Below are 27521 nucleotides of genomic sequence, written 5' to 3'. Positions count from 1 at the left end.
TTTGGCCCTCTCCATCAACTTCTGCTGTCATGGCCCAGAAAGGTGCAGACTGTTTTGAATTCTTATCTCATCTGACACAGTCCAAGAGCCACCACACTGAATTAGCATAGAAGGCCATAAAAAAGCATTAGGGAGGAACAAGGCTCACCTATCTTCCCTAGGATTATTCAGCGATAAATCCCCGTGTGTCAAAGTTATGAGTCCCAAACTGGAGACAACTAATGGCGCTTTACGCTTGAGGTTCGGCCTGCTCCTCTTACTCATTCTCTCGCATTTCATTTTTATTCTTTCAATATATTTGTAAAAAATAACATACCTTTCTCTAGAGATGGTTTTTGCACCTTTGGGCTTCTAAAATAGACTCTTCAAAAGTACTGAGTGATAAAGAAAATAAACTCTACACCCCAAACCCCTTAACAGTACAGAGTAGTTCCCCCCAAGCAGCTTTCTTTCTTAGATTTTTTTTTTTTGCAAAAAGAAAAAAAAAAGATCAGTGAGAATTGGAGCATCCAGTAGTTGCCCTGTGACTTCTCGTTGTCACACGCACCCCTTTAAAAAAAGCAAACCTGAATAGCCTCCAGTGCTCCATGGCCCCACAGTCGGTGCCGCAAGACCCTCAGAGTTCACATTTAAGAAATGGAGCCTTCATTGTCCTTGCCTGAGGAGCTCAGCTACACTGAGAGGACACAACCCCAGCTGAAGATTTAATGAGCATTTTCACATAGTCAGCTGTCCTTTGCTGCCCCGTCTCCCCCAAACAGCTGGACAATAGCTTTTGCACTATTACTATTTCCCAAATAGAAACATAGAGCAATATGATTTTCCTCAAAAGAGATTCCCAAACCCTTAAAACACAGCTTGGTTGCTGATTTCAGTCTGAAACAATCCCTCCCCCCAAAGACCCTGCCCTTTTCACACTTAGCACTTTTCTGGAAGTCCTAAGCTCTCTGTAAAAAAAATAAATAAATCATTCTCTATATCTGTACATATATATTTGTCTATGTAGAGGAGTAAACGGCTGCCCCCCAGGCTACTCCTTGGGCCAGAGGCTCTTCAGCCTCATCACCCAGAATTCTCTGGATTCCTATGCCCCACTGTCATCTTTGCAGAGGTGGTGGTCCCGTGCATGGGTAGGTGGGTGGGGGGGTCCACATATTGCTTTCGCTCTCTCGTGTCTCTGAGGTATGGTACAAAAGTCTTTGTTTTCCACACATACACACGCACACGCACACACACACACACACACACATATTTATATTTTGCGTGTCTGCTTGTTTCCTTCTCCACAGCTCCTGCGTTTGGAACTGTTTCGGAAATGGCAGCCAGCACACGCTCCCTTGTTCACACGACGCTCTTCCTCCCTGTCTTAGGGAGCTGCCTCATCTATTCCTCTTGCTGACTCCGCTCCCCAGCTGCAACTCGGAAGGAATTGGGGAGCTGTGGCCTGCTGTCTCAATCCTGTCCGAGCCCTCTGGTACGTTGCCCTCCCGCGGAGAGGGGCTGTTCTTGCAGAAGTCCGTCACCCACGAGGGCATGGATAAAAAACCCCTGGGGTCAACAGAGTAGAACTGCTTGCCGTTGGTTGCTGCAGAGCCCCGGGAGGAAGGGTTGGCATGGAGACTGCTGGTGCTGTTGCACTTCTTCACAAGCGCCAGACCTTGGGGCGGAGGGGGCGGTGAGAAGAGGGATGTCAGAGAGAGACTGCTGAGGGTCTCTGACTGCTCGCTGTTGTTGCCTCCGCCTCTCAGGCTGCTCCCTGCGCCCTCCTCGTCCGAAGGGTCCATGGAGTCATGGTAAGTGCAGCCGGGGCTCGTGCTCCCGCCGCTGCTGTGGCTCCGCTGGTGCCGGCTGATGTTCCGGAGAGTGAAGATCCCACGGCCCCTCAAGCTCTGCCTGCGGGAGGCAGGGGAAAGAGGCGCCACCAAGGCTTTTTTGGTGGCTGTGGCTGGCACTGGGCACAGTGCAACTGGGAGGTCCAGGGTGCACTGGGGCGAGTCACTGAGGTTTAAGCTGTCCTCCAGTGTGGTCTGCAAGCTGCCTTCCGAACTGTTGCTCCTGCAGTCTTCCAGGGAGGTGTCGCTCTCTGTGGTCTGCAGGGTCAAGAATCAACAACAGAAACAAAGTGGTTGATGAGCAGTGATGCCTGCATTGCAGGGGGTTGGACTGGTGAACCCTCTGGGTTCCTTCCAACTCTACTGTCCTATGATTTCTCAGTTGTCATGCTATTGGGTGAGGGAGACACTGGGGCATCAGCTGCAACTGGGGCATCAGTGGGAAGGTTAACAGGCAGTTCAATGCTGCCTGCCCCCAATTCACGTCTCACCACCCTGAAAAAGGCAAACTGGACACTGTTCCAGTTCTTAGCTGTCAATCAGCAGTATCTTCTGAAAACAGCAATGTGCAGCACCATCACAAGGACCACTGTTGGCCAAACATTAGGTAAAGGTAAAGGGACCCCTGACCATTAGGTCCAGTCGTGGCCGACTCTGGGGTTGCGGCGCTCATCTCGCTTTACTGGCCGAGGGAGCCGGCGTACAGCTTCCGGGTCATGTGGCCAGCATGACTAAGCCGCTTCTGGCAAACCAGAGCAGTGCACGGAAACGCCGTTTACCTTCCCGCCAGAGTGGTACCCATTCATCTACTTGCACTTTGACGTGCTTTCGAACTGCTAGGTGGGCAGGAGCAGGGACTGAGCAACGGGAGCTCACCCCGTCGCGGGGATTTGAACCGCCAACCTTCTGATCGGCATGTCCTAGGCTCTGTGGTTTAACCCACAGCACCACCCATGTGGATCAGACCAAATGCCATTAATGCCAGCACCCTAATTAAGCTATGTTTAATTAGAGCAGACCCACTCAAATTAATGAATGTGACCAAGTTAGATCCATTAATTACAATGGGTCTCCTCTGAGTAGAATGTAGTTGAGTGCCACCCACTGTCTCTAGCAGTGGACATCTACACGACAGGTGTTTTCTTGCTTGTTTCCAGAACCTGAGAGAGGGACACTACTTCTGAACATGGATGTCTATGTCTTTTCAGTCCTGCCTAGAAGACATTTGATGAATCTGTCTCTAGTTAATTAGCCTTTCATTTGAAAAAGCTATCAGAGATGGTGGCCAGCATGACAAGTTGTGGTAATGAATGGTATTAATTTTGCGCTTTGTGAAGAGATATTTCGTTTTGACTCTAGTGCCAATCAATATCATTAGATGCCCTGCAGTTCTATTATTATATAAGAGAGATATGTTTTTCTTTCCATGCTCTCTCTCAATTCTCCCCACACTGCTTTTAATTTTACACATCTCTTTCAGGCCATCCCCTTTTAATTATTGTTGTTTAGCTGGTCTGCCAACATGTCGATACTATGTAAAAAGGGACTCTGGAGTGCTCTTGGCACATGTGTCCTTCATGTGCTCGACCAAAATTGTACATCCTCCAGCAATTGATTTCCATCTTAGAATGTGGGCTGCAACCAAGCAGCTGTAAAATAGCAGGACCTGGAAGAGAGGAGCCATGTCTGGGAGCAGGTCTCTCTTCCCCTCTTGACACAACCCTTCATTCCATAGCATATGAAGTGACTCCAATGTACATTAATTGTCCACAGCATTAGAATCAGGAAAACAACAAGGCAGGTATGGGTTTAGTAGCAAAGTAAGGGAAGCACACATAATCTTGGGGGATTATTTATGTCACTCAAGCACCCAGATAACTGGGGTCCATGTGGGGCATGGAAGTGATGCCAAGTGGGCACATCAATGTGCCCAATCGCTGCTGATCTAGAAAGACTCTTCCAGGCTAAAAAGAAAGGTACCCTGCCTCTCTCCAGGCCTCTTGCACATAGGGAATTTATACTCTCTGTGGGAGTAGCTTACATCTGAGAGCCTGGAGGGGAATAGGCCCCTGGTTAAAACTATGTGAGATGTGGACATGTCCTCCCTTGATTGGTAATGGACACACACCTTGATGTTTCCCCAACAGTACCTATAATAAAGGAGGAGGAGGACTCAGAAGATCCTGTATGGATATTCCTGCACCTTGTTTGCAAGGTGTGCATGTGAGGTGGTTCGATCTTGGTATAGATATAGGGGGAAATAGGGAAGAGCATAGATGCTGCTGGATCCAGCCTAGTTCTCACAGTGGCCAACCATATGCTCATGGGAAGCTCACAAGCAGAACCTGAGTGCAAGGGCACTCTCCCCACCTGTGGCTCCCAGCAACTTGCACTGAGAGCCTCTCATAGTGGTGGCTGAAAATTGCTATCATAGCTAGTAGCTGTTGATAGCCTTATCCTTCACGACATTGCAAAATGGAAATTTTCCCTGATTGGGACAGGAGAGGACTATTATCCAGTCTGGGGCTGCAAAGTAAGGTTGGAATTCCACATTTCACTTCTGTGTCCTCAAAGTCAGGGCCAAGAGTCCAGTTTGCAGCGTTAAAGCTTTGGGCCTTGAGAATAGCCTGGAACGTCACAATCTTAAGGTATAAATTAAGTAAACAAAAAACTCTTTTCCTTATCCACCTGCAGCTTTCCACTGCTCATCTTTTCCCCCAGACTTGTTCTTTATTCACAGGTGTGTGCCATTGGAAGTTAGAGAGAAAAACACCTGAAATGAGGTGTGGCCAAGCCAGGGAAAAGCCTTTATACTAGGTTTATCTAATATTCAACCCCAATAATGTATATCTAGTTCTGAGGATCTCATCATTGTGTGGATACCTAGTTTTATTAACCCCCCCCCCACCCCAAGATAAAGACAATTCACAATACAGTGTGGAATTGTGACTATATCAACAAAGCACGGTCCTTGCGTCTGTGATGGAGCTGACACTAACTTCAAACATGAGCTCATTTTCCTTGAAGCTTTGCTCTGTGTCACTGATGAGATGCTAAAACAAGCAGATGGAAGAAGCCTGTCTTCCAGCAAATTCCTACAGAACGAAGTTGTTTGTGCGGAACACCCTCCCCCACACTTCCAGGTCAGAGTGCAAAATCTAAATGTGGCAGTCACCTCTTTTCCCACACAACATCTAACCCCTTCTACCTTAAGTCTATGAGAAGCTAAAATGTCTGGCAATGGACAGATGGAGGAATGGTGGTTGTAGGAGTCCTTACCTGGTGGATAAGTGAGCAGTGGACACCTGGCGATTGCAGAGACGCCCAGGAAGCTTGCAAAGAGATTTTTGGGAGGCTCTCTGGGCAGGAAGCTTTCTCCTGACTTGGTGGATTGGCAGAAACAGCTGGGACAAAAAACTCTGCTCGCAATGGTAACAGGGGATTGGATGCATCTGGAGAGAAGGGGGTGGGAGGACCTGACAGAGTCAAGGAGGAAAAAAATCAGCACTGTTCAAATCCGTTTCTACCCATGTCAGAAATCTGCGGGGTACATCCACATGTCACTTCTTTAATGAGGAAACACAGGCAATCAAACTTGATTTTTCTTGTAATGCTTTCTTCCTCCTTGCCATCTATTCGCTCTTTCTTGCCGGGTAGCCAGTACTGGAAGTACTCAGCCTGCACTTCACCCTCAGCCAGTACTTCCAGCAAGAACAGTAGCTAGCAGCCCTTTCGGATGGGTGAATATGTCACTTTCATTTTGTCTCATTTTCCCAATCTTTCCCAAAGTTCAGTTCTCTACATTTCTACATCAATTTGAGATTTTCTTGTAAAAAGTCCTCATGGAAATTCATGAGCTTCTTATGTGAACTTCTAATACACACACTTTTATATACAATCTTGCCAGATACACACATTTTTGCAAGGCAATTTCCCCTAATATACTGCATTTTTCTATGTTTTTTTTTTACTAATATATGCATTTATATGAACACTTTACCCTATTGTATACATTTTTGCACACATTACTTGGTTGGAGGACTGTACTGCAGAATTTGGAGGAGCACAAATTTTGAAGGCTTGAGTTTCTGAAAAGTTTCATGGTTTCTGAAAAGTGTGAATTCGATATGTTCAATGCAAACTGAATTGAATGCATTCTCTACTTCTAGCAGTACCTCTGTTCCAGCCATGTTTCTTCTCCCATTGCCCAATCTTCCCTGAGTAATCCATCAAGGGCAGATCAGCCAACACCAAGAAAGAACAGAGCTGGTGATGTGAACAAGGCCTAATTCAGTACCCATTGGTGTGTCAGCATGAGAGACTGTGGCAATGGTCCAGGACTGATCTTTACTTACAGGTTGGGCTTTACTTTGAAATCTTTTTGGCTTTAAAGGAGAGAGAAAGCCAGAGGCAATTCTAGGATGACTAATCTCTGCTTTGCCATGAAGCTCACTGAGTGACCTTGGAAGAGTCAGTCTCTCTCACCCTAAACTACTGCATAGATCTGTTGGGAAAAACATACTACGTATGGTGCCCTGAGGTCATTGGAGAAAGGGTGGAACATAGAAATAAAACAATGAATTAAAAAACACATAGTATTACCAAGGCCAGGAGGCTGAATTTGAAAACTGAAGTTAAAAGATGTGCAGCTCACAGATGATGTTGGGAAGAAACAGTTTATACGCTTAGATTTATGCAGCCAATCTTGCGATACATTTTGTCCTTGGCAACTGATGAAGTGGATTACATTGGCATTTCCCTCCTTGGGAATGGATGGAATGGGAAAGAGGACTGGGAAAATCAGTTAATTTATTCCCAAGTATCCAATTTGGAATTGATGAAACTGTGCATGCATTTGTAGTCAGCTTTCTGTAGCTGAGTACAATATGTATCTTAAAAAGTGGCCCTCGGAAGAACAAGGTATCTCTGTGTGGCATCATGGGATTGTCCAAAGGAGCACTAGGATATTGCCCACCTGGGTTGCTCTCGTTCTTCAGCCAAGACTGGACTGGACTGAAAGAGATTTTCTCCACTTCACACAAGTAGCTTTCTGGAGTTGGAGAAGCTTCCATATTTGTTAAAGGGAAGAGACATTCCTCCAAACCCACAATCCCTGTGGAGTTAGGACTGTCTTCACCATCCTAGATAAAAGAAAGACATTTGCCTTATAAAATTTCTAATTTATCAAAAAAATAGAAGAATAAATCCATTGTCAAATCCATTATTTGATTAATAAGAACATTTACAGCTGTATTCAAATACCTGCAGAATATGCCTGGGACACTAGAGCCCAGTTGCAAGAGGCATTTCCCACTGAGTTTGTGGGTAGCAAAAGGGATAATAATGTCCTACTTTCATCAAACAGTTCATCTCCCTATGCTACCCTGTCCTTGGGAATTTGCCTCCCCTTAAGATCTCTAGTGCATTGACACTTATCCTACAGTGATCACTAACTGGTAATCAATCAATCAACCAACCAACCAACCAACCACATCCATATCATATTATGATATACATCATCTGCATCCAGATAAGTTATAGCTAGCAGAAAAGGAAATGTATGAACATTTGCAATATCTTTTCTATACCTATTTCCTCTTAGAAACCCACACCACTTGCCCTAGTCACACAAGCACAGCTTACTAGCTTCATTTTCTGTCACACATATACCACTCCCTTCTATTGCTCTAGGTGCTCATATGCCAGACCCCAGAAAGACACTTCAATTTAAGGAAGGGTTGTATATGAGAAGGTTGAGGGAGTGGAGGTCTCCCATCCAACTAAGTTTGTTGGCCATCACAGCCTCCTGCAAGTTTCCTAGTTTAATTACGTGTTGTATGAAGAAGTACTTTCTCTTATCTGGCCTGAAGCCCAGTGATTGTTTCAAAGGGGAATATATATCCACATCAACTCTTGGAAAGTTTTACCTTGGCCTCCTCCTCCTTAGGGCTTGGCTGATCGACACTGTTGTTGTCTCCATCGTCCCCAAGAAGGATGGAAGACTTATCAGAGTTGAGTGATAAGGCTTCCATTTCGGCCAGCTGAACCTGCAGTCAGAGGGGGTGGGGGAAAGCTATCACACATCACAGATAGATTCTATCACTCAACCAGTCACATTGCTTTAAGAAATGGTTCGATGACAAGGAGGAAGACCACACATGAGGTTTATGGAGTCCTAACCCAATTCTGCATACAATGAAATAAATTGTTTCTGGAGAGAAAAGAACAGAAAAAAAGAGAACAAAGCAGTCACTGGCATTTCTCATGGACCATTTTAGCTGCAGTACATTCACTATCAACATCTTCTGGGGTTGGAATGAAGAGAAGAAGGTGTTTTGTTCAGCCCTAACAGTTTTGGCTCTGTGATTCTGGATGCAACTGATTCCATACCAGTGGAGGAAAGACAGGGGGATTCTCCAGACAGAGCCTATCCCAGAGACCAGTTGAGGAAAGAACACCCTTGTTTGAGGATAGAAGAACCTGTTCCAGTCAAACAGGATGATAATAGGGACGCCTTCATTCCAGCAACAGTAACCATGTTTCATGCAATCCATATCAATATCATGCAGCTGAGCAACTCCTCCAGCTATTTCCTTCTGGATTCCTTACTTATTTTTCTTATTTTCCTTTTTCTAATTCCAGTATACTAAGATGGAACTAAAAAAAATCATCCTACACTCTGCTCTCATTCTACCCCCCTCTCCTGTTTTCCCAGTTGTTGCTTTTATTTAACTTTATAAGGGAATCTTCCTTGTTTTTAAGTCTTTGCTCCTATGTCTTTAGCTCTTGTTTCTTTCCACCATAACTTTCCACCTCGACATCTTTTCCCCATCTTCTCCCATTTCATTCACTGGATTAGTTTTTCCTCGTTATTTTCCCTCTGATTCAGCCTACATAGCCATCTTCAATTTCAAAAGGCAGCACTGGCCTCTAGAGAACTTCTACTAATCTAGTGTGGCATTTGATCTTCTCTGGTTGCGTATCATCTCCGTGATCTTGACCTAGTTTGCAGGGCTCCTCGGGCAAGGTCTTTGCTTTCCTGTGTTTGTGTAGAACTGCGTGTGCATGTTGTGTTTGTAAATAGTGACGAAAGATGATATGGAGAGCTGATGGCTTTGGACAGGAAGTATAGCAGAATCAGTGGCAGTGCCATGTTAGGACTCCTTCAGACCAATACCTCATTGGGAATGAATGGAAGATATGCCTGAAGTAGATTTCCAATAAGGTAATCCACCATCATGATGTAATCCAGCAAATGGACACAATGACGGCAATCTTCGTAGCACTAACACAACGGTACTTCCATGGAAGCTATCTACTGAACTACTCAGGTTAGAGCATTGTGGGCACAATCCAGTGCATCATCTTGTGTGCTTAAATCCTGCGGTGTCAATGGGATTTATGCATTGCGTGCTGGATTGTGCCCAATGCTATGCAAAATGTAGTATAACCACCACCAATGATCCAAACATTGAGAAAAGAAAAGAAAGGAAAGGAAAACCACAATTACACCACGTCAACACACAACACAACTATCTACACACAATATCTACACACAAAAAGGAAACACAGCCTTTGTTTGAACTGTTCATCTAATGAGTTTCATCAACTATCACACACATAACTGAAGTTCATATCAAAACACCCTCAACTCTGCACCTCTGGGAATATTACATCTGCAAAAGACTGTAAAAGTAACCCTTCCTGATTTGTGGCTTTCAAAAATACCCTGGGATTACAAATGCTAGAACAGTTAATATTTGCTGTACTGCTGCTTTGCAAGAAGTGACAATCTTTTCCACTGAAATCCAGCACAAAAAGAAGCACCTAACAAATTCATAAAGAGAAAAAACATTCTGCTCAGAGCTTCAATTCTCCATTATGTGTTGACAGATCATGTGATGCCAATTAAATACTCAATGCGTCTATGTGCCACCAGTACAAATTGCTAGATATATGCAAACTTCATAGAGACAGATAATGAAATTAGACTAATGTCATGAAAGGAGCAATGATGTTAGTATGGTGAGAAAATGTCTTACATTTTAAAATTCTAGCCTAGACTACAGAATACTTACACATTATTTTAAAAAGAAAAGAGTTACTGCAACATCCCCATATGCTTTTCTATCTGTTTTTTTAATGGTGTGGGAATAAAAATATTGTTTCTATTTATTTACAGTGTGAGTTTCTGAAATACTTAATTTCAATACTACAATTTATACACATTACAGTTGTTGGGAGGAATCTATTTAAAACTAGAGTTAGGATTTTTATGCTATACTCTCAAATGTTTATATGTTTTGAACAATAAAAATTTCTTAGTGCTTTGAGAATTAAAATATCAGTTTGATTTTAAGGTGGACAAACCCTGCAATAATTTCTGTTATTTCTCTCTCTGTATTATCTTTTATCGCCTAAAAAATGTATTGGACTAAAATGCAACATAATTTGAGTATGATTCTATGAAAAGGAAACATCATAATTAAAATATTCTATTGTAAACAGGGCTTTTTAAAATAATAAAAATTAGGGTTTCATGCATCAATCCTACAAGATGCCCAGCCTTTTGACCACAGCAAATGAAAAATGCAATGGCCACCATCATCCATGTAGCTCATTTAGCTGGCAAAGTCTAGTGGTTTATGGAACATAAAGGGGAGATTTGGGCACAATCCATTCAGCCAGTCACTCTGAAACAAATGGAAGTGACACAAGAGTGCTACTTTGCTCTTATGGAGTTCTGAGTCATTTCAAATTTGTGTCTTGCCCAGGAGAGCTTCCCAGTCTATTTTGTCCTTGATCAGGATCCCATTCAACTTTGCTTAGAACCATTCCTGACATCACACTTTTATAATGTTTTGAAAATGCTTGCAGGGGAATGGCTGGAATGATATGCATCTCTAATGTGGAAGTGGTCAGACGCAGGTTTAAAATATATGAATGGCCAAGCAGGTCCCAGGAATATTGCCAGGTATTTCTCAGATTTACATCTGTTTCCAGAGCGTAAAACATCACTTTCCTGGAAATTTTCAGGCCACTTTCCTTTATGCATAGTTGAAATACATGTAAGGAATGGGTTGTGCATTTGTGAAAGCAATCCACAGACTTCCCTAGTTCAGTTACAGTGGTACCTTGGGTTACATACGCTTCAGGTTACATACGCTTCAGGTTACAGACTCCGCTAACCCAGAAATAGTACCTCGGGTTAAGAACTTTGCTTCAGGATGAGAACAGAAATCGTGTAGCAGCGGGAGGCCCCATTAGCTAAAGTGGTGCTTCAGGTTAAGAGCAGTTTCAGGTTAAGTACGGACCTCCGGAACGAATTAAGTACTTAACCAAAGGTACCACTGTACTTGTTTTCAGATGGTGCCCCAGAGCAACAGAAATTCTAATCCACAGTTTCTGGGACTACGTCAAGCTCCTTACTGGGGTCAAATAACCTAATGGATGTGGTTCATTAATTGTAAGCTTCTGGGTCATTCTGAAGCATCCACTGGACTAAACATTGTAGCTGAGAGTTAAAGGGATACTTATGAACTTTGCTAGGTCAGCATGACTACTTATAGCACAATCCTAAACATGCTTAGGACAAGACATGCCTTACAAGTCCTATTAAAATTCAGTTTGGCTTACAGATACCTGGATGTTTCAGGAGGCTTTTGGGTTCTCAGATGGTTCACCTTTTAAAAAATATTACTACCCCAGGCAACTGCTGATTTGTTTGTGCAACTCAGCTCAGCACTTGATTTCAAATATTTATGACTGGAAATATATGGGAATAAGCCAGATAATGTTAAGGAATTCCCCTTATGCTTCACTTTTCTTACATGAAGATGATCTCCTTGGAGGAAATATGGATCTGAAATGTGGTGCACATTATCATTACTATTGGCCACAAGTACAATGATTTGGTGCCTGTGCATTTGCTTCTTTTCTCTATGAAAAACACTCTTAATACATGTAAAACTTTTTAGTGCACACACATTTCCCTACATAGAGATTAGCAGGAAACAAATAATGTTAAAAAAAAAAGACACTGAGTTATATAGAAATCAAACTAAATGCACAGTTAAACATTTTATTACTACGGGACTTGAGAGTGCAGAGTTTTCTCTGGCTTGTGTGCTATTCTGTAGTTATTATCAATGTCTTGAATAGGCACATTAAAGTTTGTATATATGTATATGATTTCCCCTCTCCCCTTTTTACTCCAGCAGCAGTGCACTAACAAATTGAAGGGGGTGGATTACTGGAGCTAAAATTAAAGGATTCATATTTTTTGTTTACAGTCTCAGGGGCTCACTCAATCCAGACCTAGGATACTGAGTTCTATGGTTCTCTGTAAACTTGATTATTCATTTTATGGTGTTTATGGTAATGTACTTATTCATTTTATGGTCTTGTTGTAATGTACTTTTTAATACAAAACAAAAGTTTTGGCCGCTAATGATCAAGAAGATACAAATGTAGTGCGTTGTTAATATATATATAAAATCTAGTATGTATATCTAGTATATGGAGCCAATCTGACTTCTTAGATATGATAGTAAACTACTACTGATAATCTTTGTTCACAGGTCAAAGACTTCTCAAACTCTTTGAAATCAATGCAACTAAGACATTTAAATTAAATGGAGAGAAATGACAGTGGATGGTTATGGTACCTGCAAGAATGACATGAGTTTCTTGACATCTCCCTGACCATTTCTGTAGCAGCTACCTACAACAGTTGCTAACACCTAGAGTCAAAATCTTATTTCTCCCATTGTAGCCTCTTTCTATGTCTTCCAGCAGCAATTTTAATCATACACCAAAGGGTCCACAATAAGCCATTTGCCAACAAGATGAACAGACAAAGTGAGGATTAACCAATATCTTCATGTTTTAAAAATGGATTTTACTTATGAACTACACTTTCATTGGAAATTTTGCTCCACAGAAACCAGAAGATATTTAATACTGAACAACATGCCTAAGTCTCATCAGCTTAAATGGAAGAGTAGAACTGGGCTTAAAACTGATCAGGCAAATGCCTTGTTGAACTGATAGCTGAACCTTGAAAACAGTGAGACAATACAGCGTCTACAACCTATTTTCTCCTAGTGAAAAATTGAACTCTGCCTCCATGATTTCTCCTTGCTCTGTCTATCTACCTATACTTTTCTGCCAGCCTCATTGGTCCAGCTGTCTCTTCATTCAGCCTTCTGCTGATACAAATATGCATTTCCTCCTGACAAGGACTTCACTTCAAGAACGCACTTCAGTAACAAAACTCAAAGCTTCAAGTCTAAGTCACCTATCACCAGGAGACCATCCCAGGGAGATCTCAAAGGCCTCAGGGTGTGCGGGTGTGTTCTCGCACGTGTGGGGGGGTCCCCCTCCCATATCCTCGCACGCAGGTTACCTCTTGCTTGTCATGGTTACACTTCTCGCACATGGCCGGCGAGGAGTAATGATGGAAGACGGAGCCCGATAGGTTATCGATGATCATTAACTCCCCGTCGAAGGAGTCCTTAATAATTAAAGAGACACTGTCCAGCCATAAGTTCTCCTAGGGGACAAGAAAGGGGGAGGATGGGAGAAATAATTTTAAGAATTCCAAGTTTTTGTTTGTTTCAGTGTTCTTCTGTGTGAGTATATCCAGAAGGCTAAAAGAGGTTGTATGGTCTTACAAAATGCAAGTAAAGTAGGCAGAATGTGGCCCTGCTTGATGATGTAAAAGGGAGGGGCTCATATGACTTCTGGCCATGTGTAGAGAGGCACCACAGAAGCTTCATGTCCAAGGCTGCAAGTGTTCCTCAACCTTGCCCTGCAGTACCCCTTGTGCTTTGCTAACACACCTCCACACACACACTTAAATCCCTTCTCAATCCAGTTTGAACTCCTTAAAGAACTCTGGTCTCAGTTCTACAGAGCACCCTTTGCTGTTCCAAGTTCTGGCTCCATGTGACTGCCAAACACCCATCCTAGAACTGAATGCCAGCCGGCCATATAGTTATAGACACACCTTTTTCCACCATCAGGTTCTGCAACCACCTAAGCTGCCCTTCTCCTACCCACATCAATGTGCCAAAGTCTTGCAATTAAACAACACAACAACAACCAAACACCGCCACCTACCTGTGCAGGAGAGTAACATGCCATGCACAGCTGTCCTCCAGGATCCAATCTCCCACCTCCTCCATCGTGTCCAGCACTCGGTGAACCACAGTTACGGGAGCAGAGGCCGTGGGCCATCTCCAGCTCAATCTCAGCATCCATTTCTGCATCCTCTTGTGCTTCCTTGTTGCTGTCGTCCAGGTGTTTCATAAGCACAGCTACTACTACATTGATGAGGACAAACTGGGCGGTGAGCACAAAGCTGACAAAGTAGAGTGGCGAGATGAACTGCAGGTTGCTGAGACAGCTCCGGTCGTCATGAGTGCATTCACGCAGTGTGTCCTTGAGGAACATGTTAGGCCACAAATGAGGAAGAAAACACCCTCAAAGAAAACCAAACAGAAACCCCACAACACATACACATACACATACACATACACATACACATACACATACACATACACATACACATACACATACACATACAGAGAGAAAGAAGAGAGAAAAGGCTGAAGTAATGAATGCAAATGTGGTTGCTCTCTCAGACAAAGTATACAGACAAAGATGGCAAGATGGCAGCTTCTGGACACAGAACTCTCCTCTCTTCTCTAATTCCAAAGTTTCCTGGAATCACAGGAAATTGGTCGAGTGGGCTGGCCTTTTCTAGCAAGCCAATGAAATGTCAGTTCCAGTTTACTCCTAATGGGCTGTCCGTCTGTCTATCTACTTACATGATTTCTATGCCACCCAATGACACAGCTTTCTAGACTGCTTACGATAAAACATTAAATGGCAATGGCATCAGTCATCAATAAAACAACAGAAAAAGTCAGTTGTAGCAAGTAAAACACCAGAAGGTGTAAAGCATCACTAAAGGCAGATCTAAGATTCAGTGGATTAAAAGTACAAAGATCTAAAAAACCCAGGGAGATAAGAATGTCTTCACCTGGCACTGAAAAGAATATAAACAAGGCACCAGGGGAGCATCTCTGGAGTGGCCATTCCATAACCAGGGTGCCACCACTGAAAAGGCCCTTTCCACAGTAGTCAACAACTGCAGCTCACTTGCTGGGGGCAGCTGGAGAAGGGCTTATTTATTTCAGTACATATAAACAGGAACACTGCTGTCAGGCCCATGCAGAGGGTTGGGGGCAGCCAGGTACACTTGCCCAGGGGGGCCCTGCCAGGGACAGGGACCAGCTGCCTTTTTGTTTGAGTTTATAACTTTATTCCAACAAGACTCTCGCCCCAGGCCTCAGGCAAGCTCTGCACAAGCCTAACTGGTGTTAATATGTTTGCTCTTGCAAAATAAATTTTATAGAGTTAGGGATTTGGCATCGAATGTTATTTGTTTAAGTGACTAGAAACTATGCGCAGGGTTACAAAGGTAAGGAGGATTCTTGCACTGCTTGCTCTGGAGAGTTCACTCATGGGCCTTACTGCCACAGTTCTGGTTTATCTCTTGTCAAGGCAGGAGGACATGGGTCAAAACTAGGGCAGGCATATGGCGGAGTGTCTTTCATGGGGCCTTATCTGATTTCATATTCATAGGTAAAGGTAAAGGGACCCCTGACCATTAGGTCCGGCTGTGGCCGACTCTGGGGTTGCGGCACTCATCTCACTTTATTGGCCAAGGAAGCAAGGCGTACAGCTTCTGGGCCATGTGGCCAGCATAACTAAGCCGCTTCTGGCGAACCAGAGCAGTGCATGGAAACGCCGTTTACCTTCCCGCCAGAGCGGCACCTATTTATCTACTTGCACTTTGATGTGCTTTCGAACTGCTAGGTTGGCAGCAGGGACTGAGCAACGGGAGCTCACCCCATCGCGGGGATTCGAACCGCCGACCTTCTGATCAGCAAGTCCTAGGCTCTGTGGTTTAACCCACAGTGCCACCCATCCCTTCATATTCATACATTACTCTAAAACCAGCTTTTTATATTTTTTAGCTTTTACATCTTAATGAAAGAACCCCATTCCACACAGGGAGAGGTTGCATTGCTACAGACAATTTTTATAAAATACTAGAGAATGGCAGTTTGTGTAATATGGTAAGAAGGACTTGTGCCAATTTCTCAATTCTCTTTCCTTTCTTCTTGTCAGCTTCTGGTTCAGAAAACCAGATTCTATACAAGCTCTGATAATACTATGAAAATTCACCACCTGTCCTGAGGTGAACTCTGTGCCAAGCTGCGATCTGTTCAGGTTCCTTCCTCCCAGGAAGCACCAACACTTCTACACCCAGCCACAGATTAGATGTTTGCAACATTATTTAATCCTACTCTTTTCTCTATCATCACACACACACAACTTCTAATAAGTGCCGGTCTGTTTCCATTTCAGGATGTAATTCATTGGGACCAAAGACATATTTCCAACAGTGGCCCAAGTTACCTTCATGATTCCATTCCAGTTATCACCAGTGGAGACCTGGAAAAGGGTGAGGAAGGCCATCCCAAAGTTCTCAAAGGTGGCATGACGGCTCATACCTTCACAGGGATTCTCATCGTTGCAAACTGGAAAGAAGTGATTTATAGGAGAAAAAGTGAACCATTGGCTATATTCCAGTGAAAGGCAAGAGATGAAAAAGCAGTTCTTTGTAATATTAATTGTAACTTTATATCCAAGTCCACATAAAAATAGCTTTTGCATACTGTTACTGACCAACAAGCTGGAATGGCCAAAATGACAAAAATCTGATGAGTTCCCATATTTATCAGGACGCACACATGCATACACACACAAATCTTGTTCTTGCAATATTTTATGTCAAGCTACTTTCCAAATGTCTGCCTTCCATTATTACATTTGGAAGATCCAAATTATATTCCTACATTACTTCTGGATGCTACTGTGCAAAAATGCTGTGTTTGCATTGCTCATTAAAACTGATGGCCTATTAGGATGCATAAGCTTCAGTCAGCAAATGTATTGGAGCCAGATGTTAGAGCCAGTGAGAGTGACAAAGTAAATGACTGAATTTCTAATTCACTTAGTGATAACAGCTACAACTTCATCTAATGGTTGTTCAAGTGTTACATCCTCAAGAACTTAAATTTTGAGGAACTCCATGCTTCAGCCCAATAATTCCAAAAGGACTGGTCACAGTATATGGCAGGTGGTTAAATATAAAAATAATATCTATCAATCCATCATTTTGGGATCAGAGGTCATGTCTCCAAGATTCCTGTGTGTACAGGAATCATCTATAATTTCTTCTTAAATAACAGAATAATGTATATAAGCTCATTTTCTGTATATGAATGTAGGGCTGTGCCCTGGATTCAGCCAAAGTCCAAATCCTAAAACAGATTGGGTCAATTTGGGCACAGCTGGGCTTCAGTCGAGTTGGGCTGAGATAGTCCTTGATCACCCCAAGTGGGCATACCCAGGTCCTATTTTTTTTTTTTAACAATTCACTGGGGTAACTGTATGGAAAGCAACGGCCACCCATCTTTGAAATAGACTAACTGCGGGCAACAAACCACGCAAGAGAAATTCCCTGTCATGATAGATTCTTGGAGATACTCAGAAATTCTGTTAATTGCTGTGGAAAAAATAACCCTAATGCATGATGGGAATCTTCCATGCATCTTGTAACCCACCTCTGTGCTAGAAACTTACTGAGTTTCCCAAAGAGCTCCACTCCTAGAGCAGCATAGATGAAAAAAAGGAGCATGAAGAGCAGTCCAAGATTCCCCACCTAAGAAAAAAATCAAACATACAAACCAAAGTCAAGCCAAACTAATGCGTATGATACAAGCCTCACCAAGCTGAGACCTCAATCCCCATTAGAGTAGCATGGGAGAAAACATACACATACACACACCTCTGCATTTGTGCTTCTTACAAATGATTCAGATAATCTATTCAATTTATTGGAGGGATGATGGCAGCCCCAAGTAGAGTGTGTTACAGTAGTCCAACTGGGATGTATCTAAGACATGTATTATTATGGCCAGATCCGACATCTCAGTAGAACCCCAAAGGTGGCTTAACAAATACGCAGCAACAAATTAGAGAGTCTGAAAAATGCTACCAGATTCAACATGAGAAAAGGAGGCGGCAATTTCAATTGTGGTGTATACTAAAAACATTTTGGAAATGAATAGTCTGAACCAGAAGTGGACAGTCTGAACTGGAAGTTGAAATGTCAACAGAGAGCTTCAAGAAAGCACACCCATCTTCTACTTGTTCTCCCTAAACTGAACTTGACTCAGAAGGTGTGACTGAAGGGCTGGATTCCTGGGTTGCTCCTCCTAAACCGGGAGCATAAACAGTTCCTCCAAACAAGGTATGATGCAGGGAGCGGAGAGCACCACAATTGCATACCCAGGCACATGATGTCAGTAGCCTAGTGAGGGGCCAACCATCAAAATAACAAACACAACATTGATATTGGGTTGAAATAGTCTGCAACCTTTATTGCAAGTATGCTTATGCCAAGGCATTGGGTATGTATCTGGTATCAAGCAGTGAGTCTGCTGGTTGTTAAGGGGGGGGGGAGTGCTGAACCTAACCAGAGGGTCATCCCCTGACATGCACCAGGTGTTACAATCCTGCCATGGCCACCACTAGGAAGGGTGCTATGGTCCATTAGCCCCCATGTGAACTCTTGGACAAAAACACCCTTCCCGGACCCCTTTAATGGAGTACCTGAACAGCTAAGGATCCAACCTGGAGAGGTGCTGAGCATTTCCCCATAGCCACACGGGGCAGGGAATGAGATCACGCCATGGCCAGGCTGGGCAGCAAATGCCCAATTAGTAGAGACTCCCTATCTGCCCACCCCTTCCCCAGCCAAAATCAGGCACTTCAATTCCACACTTCTGTAGAACACCTGGCTCACAGCATGGAAGGTTGACTACTACATGGTTTGCTAAGATTGTGTCTGAAAAACAAGAGGAGGAAAAAGGAAGGACATAAAGCAAAAGGTTATCAGGATGGAAAGGATTTAATTTTGAAGTACTTGTTCTGCCAGAGTTCATAGATCTTTGAGAATAATAATGTTATGGATAATTTGGTTGTCCCCTGAAGAGTCAATGTGCAGAATATGGAAACTCAACCCAATCACTTAAGTGCTGAAAATTTTATTACTGCCTCAAGTGAAACCCCCCCCCCCCCAATGCACTATGGCTTAAACTATAGCTTAATCTTTGCAGCCTCCACCATGCAACATTATTAAATGAAGCTGCCTTCTAAAGAAATAATGAAGTATTGTGCTTTCTAGGCTTTGCCGGTGCTTGAAGAACAACCCAGCACAAGTTCTTCAGATAGGGAAACATGCCTTCATTTTTTTTAAAAAAAATAATTTTTATTGGGTTTTTACATTTTATAACAACAAACACACACACAAAGACAAGAACACACAAACACACAAATACAATTACATACCCTAATTTTCTTTACCCACTTTCATTGACTTCCCCCCACCCCCTCCTCTTACATCCCAGTTCCAAAATTAATTCAGCAAGTTCTTACCTAACCTCTTAAAGATATTCATATTGTTTTTAAAAATTAAATTCTTTTTGTTTATCTATATTCAACTTATCCAATTCTCTTATAATCATTAATTTTTTTTTTAAGGTCGATCTAACTTCCCCTCCACAAATTTCCCCTTTATTATATTAATTATAGGTCACATTGACCAAGTAGAACAAAACAAAACATTTTATAGTTCTATTCTCTCCCCCCCTTGCCCCGGTTTCTGTCCCTTCCCAGACAAATGTCTAAAAAAAACAAACAAAAAATAGTTCTTAGCCCGGATTCCTCACGTCCGAGGCGTCTGATTCTCTGTCAGTCCCTCTCTGCCAACTATGTTGGTAGTCCTCTTTGTTGGTCCTAAGACCCCGAAGGAGTTCAGTCAGAGTCACGTCATATTTTCTTTCATCCAGAATGTTAAAGAGTGTTTGCTGCGAAAGACTATCTAGTTTTCCATACTCAAGAGGAAAGTCCCAATCATGTTGCTTTATTCTTTTTAGTTTTAATATTCCAAGTACTCCAGGGACTTCTCTCTTCTTCTTTCTCATCTTTCGCAGGTTTGTAATCCAAAGGTCTTCTTGCTCATACTCTAACAATGCAGATTCCTGGTTGATATTTTCCACTTGTAGTGTCTGAACTCCTTCTTTCTTCTCTGTCAATTCCAAAGGCATCTCTTCCTGCTCAGCTGCAGAGTTTTTATCATGCGTCTCCTTTGTGCATTCAGCAGAGTTGTTTGTTTCAGAATTCAAGGTCATAAAAACTTTACTCAAAGCCATACTCTGCTCCTGCAGGATTCCCACGAGAAAGAACATTTTTTCTATCTCCGCCAGTAATTTTCCCTCTGCAGCCATTGTAATGTCACTAATTCCCCCTAGGGGGCTTTCAGTTATTTAGTAGTCCTTTTCCAATAATCTGTTACTTTGTTATTATCAATACTTTGTTTCCAATCGCCTCAGTCCAAATGTATCAACTTTAATTCCAAGAGTTGTTAAATAACAAAATTCTTTACTTTATCCGCCCGTTTGACAGCTTCTTTGACAGCTGTCAAGCTCCTTTCACTTCTTCCTCCGGCACCCAAATAGGACACTCCCGGGTTTTTGGGGGGGATTACACACAAAGTTCCAAAATTCCCTTTCTCTCCAGCACAAAATCTTCTTCTATCAAATTTGTGAAAAACTTTTAAATCATCAAAACAGTATTCATTCCACCTTAATTCTCCGTTCCTTGCTTTAAATCGTCTATAAGTAGAGGGGGTGCGGACTTCCCTTTAACACATCCCCCGATCGTGCCGAATTCACAGGATAAAATTTTTAAAGTCCAAATTCCACTACTCACGGGTCCTTTGTTAACCAGTCCAAATTTTGGGAAGAAAGTCAGCGCTCTCCGGCCATGGCTTGCGGCTTCACTCCACTGAGGTAGCGGTCTACTCTCAGCACCACGCCACTCTCCGTACCCTCTCCGCAGCCTTTAAAAAGGCTCTTCGTGGGTCGGGGAGGGCGCTTAAGGTGCCCACCGAGTCACCAAGTCCGCAGGCTTCCGCGCCTGCGGTTTCTGAGGGTCCCCGTGTCGCCGGCACGGCAAGACCCGTCCTCAGTAGAGCCGATTCCCTCCGGAGCTCGGAGGGAATCCGCCATTAGCCGTTCGCGCTAACCCGGAAGTCGGGAAACATGCCTTCAGATGCAGATAACCTGAAGACACTGTTTTGCAATGATTCTCATCCTGCCTGAGAAGGCAGGTGCAGAGGGCAGCCTTGGGTGGATGCTACTCTTTCGGCCTGGAATGCTGTAAGGTGCCACCTTGTCCCCAATGCTTTTAAACATCTATATGCAGCCACAGGCAGAGAACATTAATCATTCTGGAGTGCAGTGTCACTGGAGTGCTGATGGCCCCTGGCTAACATCAAACCTAATGCCAGCAGTCAAGAGTCCTAACTTGGATGCAGTTATTATCTGGATGCAGATGAACAAACTGAAGTTGAATCCTGAAAAGATAGGATGATGATGGCAGGCAGTCCAAGGGACCCAAACACAGTGAGTATGTGTGCCTGTTCTGGATAGTGTTGCACTCACCTGGAAAAAGTAAATGTACTGCCTGGTGCTGCTCATGGGTGCCCAAGTGGTGGCAGTGGTTAGGAATGCCTTTAACTGATTAAGCTGGTTGCATCCCCTCCTTGATGACAGAGACTTGGCCACACTCATCTATGTCCTAATAATTTCAATGATAGATTACTGCAAAATGTTATATATAGTAAAAAATAAATATATCTGATTTTGAACCCCCCGCCTCACAATGTGGAAACTTCAGTATTTTTATGAAGAGCAATAGTTTCACACAAGTGGGGTTTAAAACACTACTGATGAGCCCTTTCCTCCTGAAGGCTGCACTCTTGGGGGAGGGTGATGCTGCCCTCTGAACATCTAAAACTCATAGCCTCTGTAGCATAACTCCCTCATTTGTAAATGATAAAAAGTGGGTATGTGTTCTCAGTGTAAGAAAACAAGGGATTCTTGTTTGCGCAGACAGAGCAGCAAACAGAAGGCAAGAATTCCACAGAACTGTAGAGTTGTAATCCGGAGTACAATTAAAAAAGTGTTACAAGTTGCATCAGATAGCAGCGCACTGGAGGCAAGAATGTGATATCACACACAAGTCTCATGTGTAACAATTTGAGATAAAGTTTCAGGCTCACCTCATTCACACAAAGAGATAATTAAATAACCAACCAACAAACAAACACATGTTCATATTTTTTTATAGACAAGATAGAAGATAGCTGCTTCGGTAAGCCCTCTTGGATGCCATTATTCATTCTTTGGCAATTATCTCCTAAGAACCAAAGTGTATGTGTAATCCCTGTTTCCCAAGCCACTTATCCATCAAGTGGAATTCTGTCAGTTTGCTCCTGGCTTGATACCCATGGGAATCGAGTGGTGGGCAGTGGAAACATCAATACTGAGTATTTCTCTTGAGCAGCTGCCTTTTGCAAGTCATGCAAATCCCCCTATCCAGCTGCTGCCTTTCAGGTGACATTTCACTACATGCAAAGATGGAGGAGGCATTATTTCTCATGGGACAGGAGACTTGATAAACGATCAGGCATTCGACAGGAGAATGGAAAATGGAGAAGGAAGAGTGAGAGCCAGAGTTAGTCAGGCCCATTTTTAGTCTTTCTTTTAAAAAAACAACAACAACCCCAAGCACATTATTTTTATTTGATGCTCCCACTTTACAGTTACATGAAAAAAATTAAAAGAGAAATAAGAAAGGAATTATTTATATATTAAAAAAATGGAACCACTGCTCATAGTGTTTAAACATTCTTAACATCCTCTGGCACTTGAGTTCAAAGAGGAGAGGAGGTTTTGTGCTTTTTGTAGATTAAGAACATGAGAATGTAAGATGAGCCTGCTGGATCAGGCCAATGGCCCGTCTAGTTCAACATCCTGTTCTTGCAGTGGCCAACCAGATGCCTGTGGAAAACCCCTAAGCAGGACCTGAGCACAACAGCACTTGGCCTTCCTGTGGTTTCTTGCAACAGGTATTCATTACTGCCTCTAACTATGGAGGCAGAGCATAGCCATCATGGCAAGTAGCCATCAACAACCTTCTCTCTCTCATGCATTTAAGTTGGTAGCAGATACTGCCTCCTATAGGAGCAAGGTCTATAGTCTAGCTATGTGAGATGCATAGTTGGCAATCTGGGGAACCATTCTAGCTCCCCAGCAGCTTCCTAGCTGGCCTTCAAAACAGTCACAGATCCCATCCACCCTTGATGACTATTTATTTATTCCATGTTATGTCTTGCCTTTTTGCATCATGAAACTCAAGGCAGGGTACATGAGGTTCCAAACTGGCCTCCCATACAGGGAGCACAGACCAGACCTAGACCTTCCCACTCCATACATAAGCTAAAGGAAATGGAAGTAAAGGACTGAAGTGTCCCTTGCCGTCAGTTTGAGAGTGTGTTATGCCACACTTAAACTTCCACGGAGGAGATGAGAAGGAAGCAGCCTGAAGCATCTTTCTGAGGTAGGAAAAGGGCTAAGACCTCCTTGCCTTGCCAGTTCTCTCGGTCTTGTTTGCATCTCTGAATATTGGACATGGCCTTCCCTATTACAAATGGGACGTCCAGGTGATGTAACATGAAGGGTCTATTTTGGCCCCAGTAATATCATTTTTCAAAATCTGGTTTTCAGCCCTTATGGTTGGAGAGCAATGTCTGACAATGTGGTGGCAGATATTGCCAAAGGTCCTGAAAACAAAAATGGCCATAGGCAGTGTCTTTTGACACACCAGTCACTGCCAAAATATTTCCAGTTCTGAGAATAGTGAAATCAGAATGAATGATGCCAAATTAAATACAATTCTGCATTTTTGCATTATTTACTTTGAGCACCAAAAGCATGCATTGTTAATACAGAGTACATCTAGCCAAGAGCATAGTGAGATAAACAAACAAACAAACAAAAAAAAAAAGAAACAAAAGAAAGAAAGAAAGAAGAAAGGAAAAGGAAAATAGGAGTAATATCATTTAACACTGTGTAAAAGCACTGTGTTCAATGAGGCTAAAAGGGATAAAAGTATCTAAGGGGATAAAGAGCTAATTACCTGAATAGTGTTTCTTTTCCTGAAGTGTGAAATGAAAGTCAGTGGAGCTAATGGACAGAAGCGTAGCTGAGCAATTGTAGTGTTTTGGCAAGTGGCAAGCCTACTGAATCAGTGTGATTGAAACTTACAATCTGCACAGTGTTGAAGCAGATCGTTGCTGATCCAAGGGTTCTCTGCTGCCATGGGTATTTGGAGTTACCATCATTATTTTTACACAATTGTTGCTGTCTCCTTCCTGCCTCATGTAGTGATTCAGTGAGAGTGCCTGGACTAATGGTAATGATCACAGCTGACCAATGGGTGTGAGAGTTGCAGGCATCTCAGTCTCCCACAAAAGCACTATGATTTGCCAGACAAAGCTGACAGGTGGAAGTGTACATAAGATACAAAATGGAGAATATGATATCAGACCCCATTTGCTGATAAAGAGCTCTAAGAAAGTTTACAAACTTACTGTTTCAGATATTTGTTTTTAATTAGTGAACTTGAATCTTAAGTCTTATTGTTCTTGGTTAGTAAACTTACAAATTCATATATAAGTTAGCCAGTAGAAAATATCACTTCATCAGTCTTGGGCTTCTAACCTTCCTTTTTAAAATAAGTATCGGATATCTTATTTGTAGAAAAGAATGTGGGAGCGGCGATACCAGCCGCTTATCCAAAAGGCAGAAGATAAAATAACTGTGCTTTCAAAATTTCAGAATTTGTAACATGTACAATGCAGTCACAGGAAGGCTTACTCAGAAGGAAGTCCCACTGTGCCTAGTGGAGCTTACTCCTCAGTAAGTATGTTTGGGAGTTCAGCCTTGGGCTGTACAATTCTACACTCCCATACTTGGGAGCAAGTCCTCTTGAATGCAACAAAATTTACTTCTGAATAAATAAGCCTAGGGTTGGGCTGTTGGCAGCTAAGGCCTACTTTCTTTTCCCCTCAGGAATGGCAGCCTCAGCCCATCTCATAATTAAACATTTTGACTCTTAAATGAAAAAAACCTAGTGCAAAATCCTCTGTAAAAAGATATGGCTTCATTTACCTGTGGCAGTGCTTGCACAACTGTGTCCAGTAATGCTCGCATTCCAGTCGCCATCTTCAGGAGCTTCAAAACTGCCATGGGGGAAAAAGCAAAGTGGGTGGCTTTTCACACAATATCAGCAAACCAAGCAATGGTCCTGTTGCTGGTTTTTCTCCCTAATGTGTCTGATTAGAGAACACTCCTGCCAACATCTCATCTTTTTCTCCCCACCACCCAATCTCTTTTTCTCAGCCACTCGCCTCCTCTCCATTTAACCCCTTCTGTTTCTGAAATGATAGTTCCCAGTAATTATGGTGCCCTCGCCACTATACAGATGAGCATACTCTCTTGGGTACCAGAATTCAGAGGATTCTTACCAAGGACCAAAATTGCAACACCAGTGCCCTTGGCATTCTCAGTGGTCCTGTGCAGCCTAACAAAGGTTGCAGCAGCACAGCCGTACTTCTCATTGATTTGGGTGTCACCAGGTAAATGTCAAAGGAAATAGGTCCCCACACTAATTACTATAGGGGCCTGGGTTCTGGAGATGTTTGGCTCAACTCGTAATTAGCCCATACATGGCTAACTGGGGAAGTTCATGCTCTAAACACCTCCAGTTCTGAACTCTGGCAGCATCACTTGCACAGGTACATGTGAATGTCTGGCAATATGTCTGGCAAAGTCCCAGTTAGTTGAGTGTTACTCAGTTGTCAGTCAGAAAGCAGCCCTGCTCAAGTTCATAGTTCTGTGGAAAATTCAGAGCACTGGAAACCTGCATGGTGTTAAGAAGAGCCCTGCTACGCATGCTGAAGAGTCACATTGGTTAAGCATGGTAGGAGAAAGATGCCAGAATGACTGCATCTGTGTGGCTCTTGCACACACACAGAAGATGACAAATTTCACAAGCATCAAGGGCATGTGAGGCCTAACATGTGATTTAGCACAAAGACTCCAAGTTGCTTTGTCTTCCTCAGTCTAGTCTCCTACTAATACATTAGGAACATAGGAATATAGGAAGACCATTGGTACATCTAGCTCAATACTGTCTACTGACTGGACATGGCTCTCCAGGGTTTTAGGCAAGGAGTCCTTCTCAACCTTGTTGGGGGGTGCCAAGCATAGAAATTGGGGCCTTCGGCATTCAAAGCGTATGCTCTACCACTGAGCCACAGCCCTTCCTCGTCCTTCTCGAAACATGCCTATTGGTCAGTCTGTGCTCTGTAGCTCCCTCTGTAGCTCACCTCGGGCAATACGCAGCACTCTCATGATACGGATGATGGTTGGGTTGATGGGAAGGGCAGCATTTATTTCAATCTCCTCAAGTGTGATGCCCATGACTGAGAGCAGAACAATGGCCAGGTCCAGTTGGTTCCACCTTTAAGAGATGGGAATCAATTTATTCCTTTGACAATTTTCATAAATGACACACTTTCAAACTAGGCACAGCTTATCAACAAGTTATTTGTAATGCTGTACTTATCAAAGTTTCCTTTTAAAAAAAAATGGAACAAAACATGGCAATCTGTGTTTGCTAATTAAATAAATGAGCATGCCAATTAAGCAAATGGACATCCTTTATTTTGGCTGATCTGTTTGCTTGGATGAGAATTTATATTTGCATGGTATTTGATTATTAGTTGGCAGGTGGGGAGGCACATTTTTTAAATATGATACATCAAAATGCTTTATACTGATTCAATATTGTTCACTTTGATTGGCAGCAGCATTCCCCACCCCAATATCTTAGATTCTTTAACTGGACTGAATTTGGGACATGGTAAGTGTGTCCCTGAGGAATGGTGATTAGGGAAGGAGCTAAGAGATAAATAGAAGACAAACACTTTATAAAGGCAAAGTGGTGGCCAAGCTGGTGGGAAATGACTGGAGAGTTTCACTGAGTGAAGGAATGCCTTGATATCCATGTCACCTGTATTTCCTTCCAAAGAAAGAGGCTTCCTTCTAAGCCAACCTCCTCCAACCTGGCACCCTCCAGTTGTTTTAGACTACTGCTCCCATCAGCCCCAACCAACATGACCAATGGTCATGGATGATGGGAGGCAGAAACTAAAACTCCCGGAGGGTACCAAGTGAGGAAGGGTGTCCTAAGCATTACTTTGTAAAAATGTCTGTGGTCAGAGTCCTCTCTCCCCAAATTCATGCTAATTCAAATACAGTAGGTCAGGTAGTGAATGGCATTCCAAACACAGAATGTGTCACCTCTGATCTTCTGTGTGCCACAGGGTATGACTCACGTTCTTTCCGGCTCACCTGTCTTTGAAGAAGCGTCTCAGCCCAAAGGCTACAAGCTTCAAAACTGCTTCCAGGACAAACACAGTGGTGAACATGTAGTTGCAGTACTTGAGGGCAGTCTCCAGAGACTAGGAATTGAAAGAAAAGGGAACATTAATGTCATCAAGTTCTCCGACTGGTCTGTGAGAATCAAAAGAAGGAAGGTATGGAAGCACACTTACTGGTTTTGAGCACATGA

The 27521-nt window shown here is 43.0% G+C and overlaps 1 protein-coding gene across 4 annotated transcripts in view; it reads right to left on the bottom strand.

Moving 5' to 3' along the window:
• Positions 1–714: 714 nt before the first annotated feature.
• CACNA1I (calcium voltage-gated channel subunit alpha1 I) overlaps positions 715–27521 on the bottom strand; it is a 292566-nt gene continuing 265759 nt past the window's right edge. For 2 of the 4 annotated variants that reach the window (XM_081877574.1, XM_081877576.1), the window contains exons 27-37: positions 27302–27411; positions 26275–26408; positions 25055–25125; positions 17556–17634; positions 16326–16447; positions 13956–14276; positions 13240–13386; positions 7760–7879; positions 6808–6973; positions 5112–5308; positions 715–2090 (exon numbers count right to left, since the gene is read on the bottom strand). In XM_081877574.1, the coding sequence (XP_081733700.1) occupies positions 1380–2090; positions 5112–5308; positions 6808–6973; positions 7760–7879; positions 13240–13386; positions 13956–14276; positions 16326–16447; positions 17556–17634; positions 25055–25125; positions 26275–26408; positions 27302–27411 (2178 nt within the window). In that variant the 3' untranslated portion in view covers positions 715–1379. The remainder of the gene's footprint in view (positions 2091–5111; positions 5309–6807; positions 6974–7759; positions 7880–13239; positions 13387–13955; positions 14277–16325; positions 16448–17555; positions 17635–25054; positions 25126–26274; positions 26409–27301; positions 27412–27521) is intronic. The other 2 variants (XM_081877575.1, XM_081877577.1) reach the window with 2 other exon arrangements.

This window comes from Podarcis erhardii (assembly GCF_964252035.2).
Source record: "Podarcis erhardii genome assembly, chromosome: 10".
Taxonomy (NCBI): Eukaryota; Metazoa; Chordata; class Lepidosauria; order Squamata; family Lacertidae; genus Podarcis; species Podarcis erhardii.
This window is presented reverse-complemented; position numbering and strand designations above follow the sequence as displayed.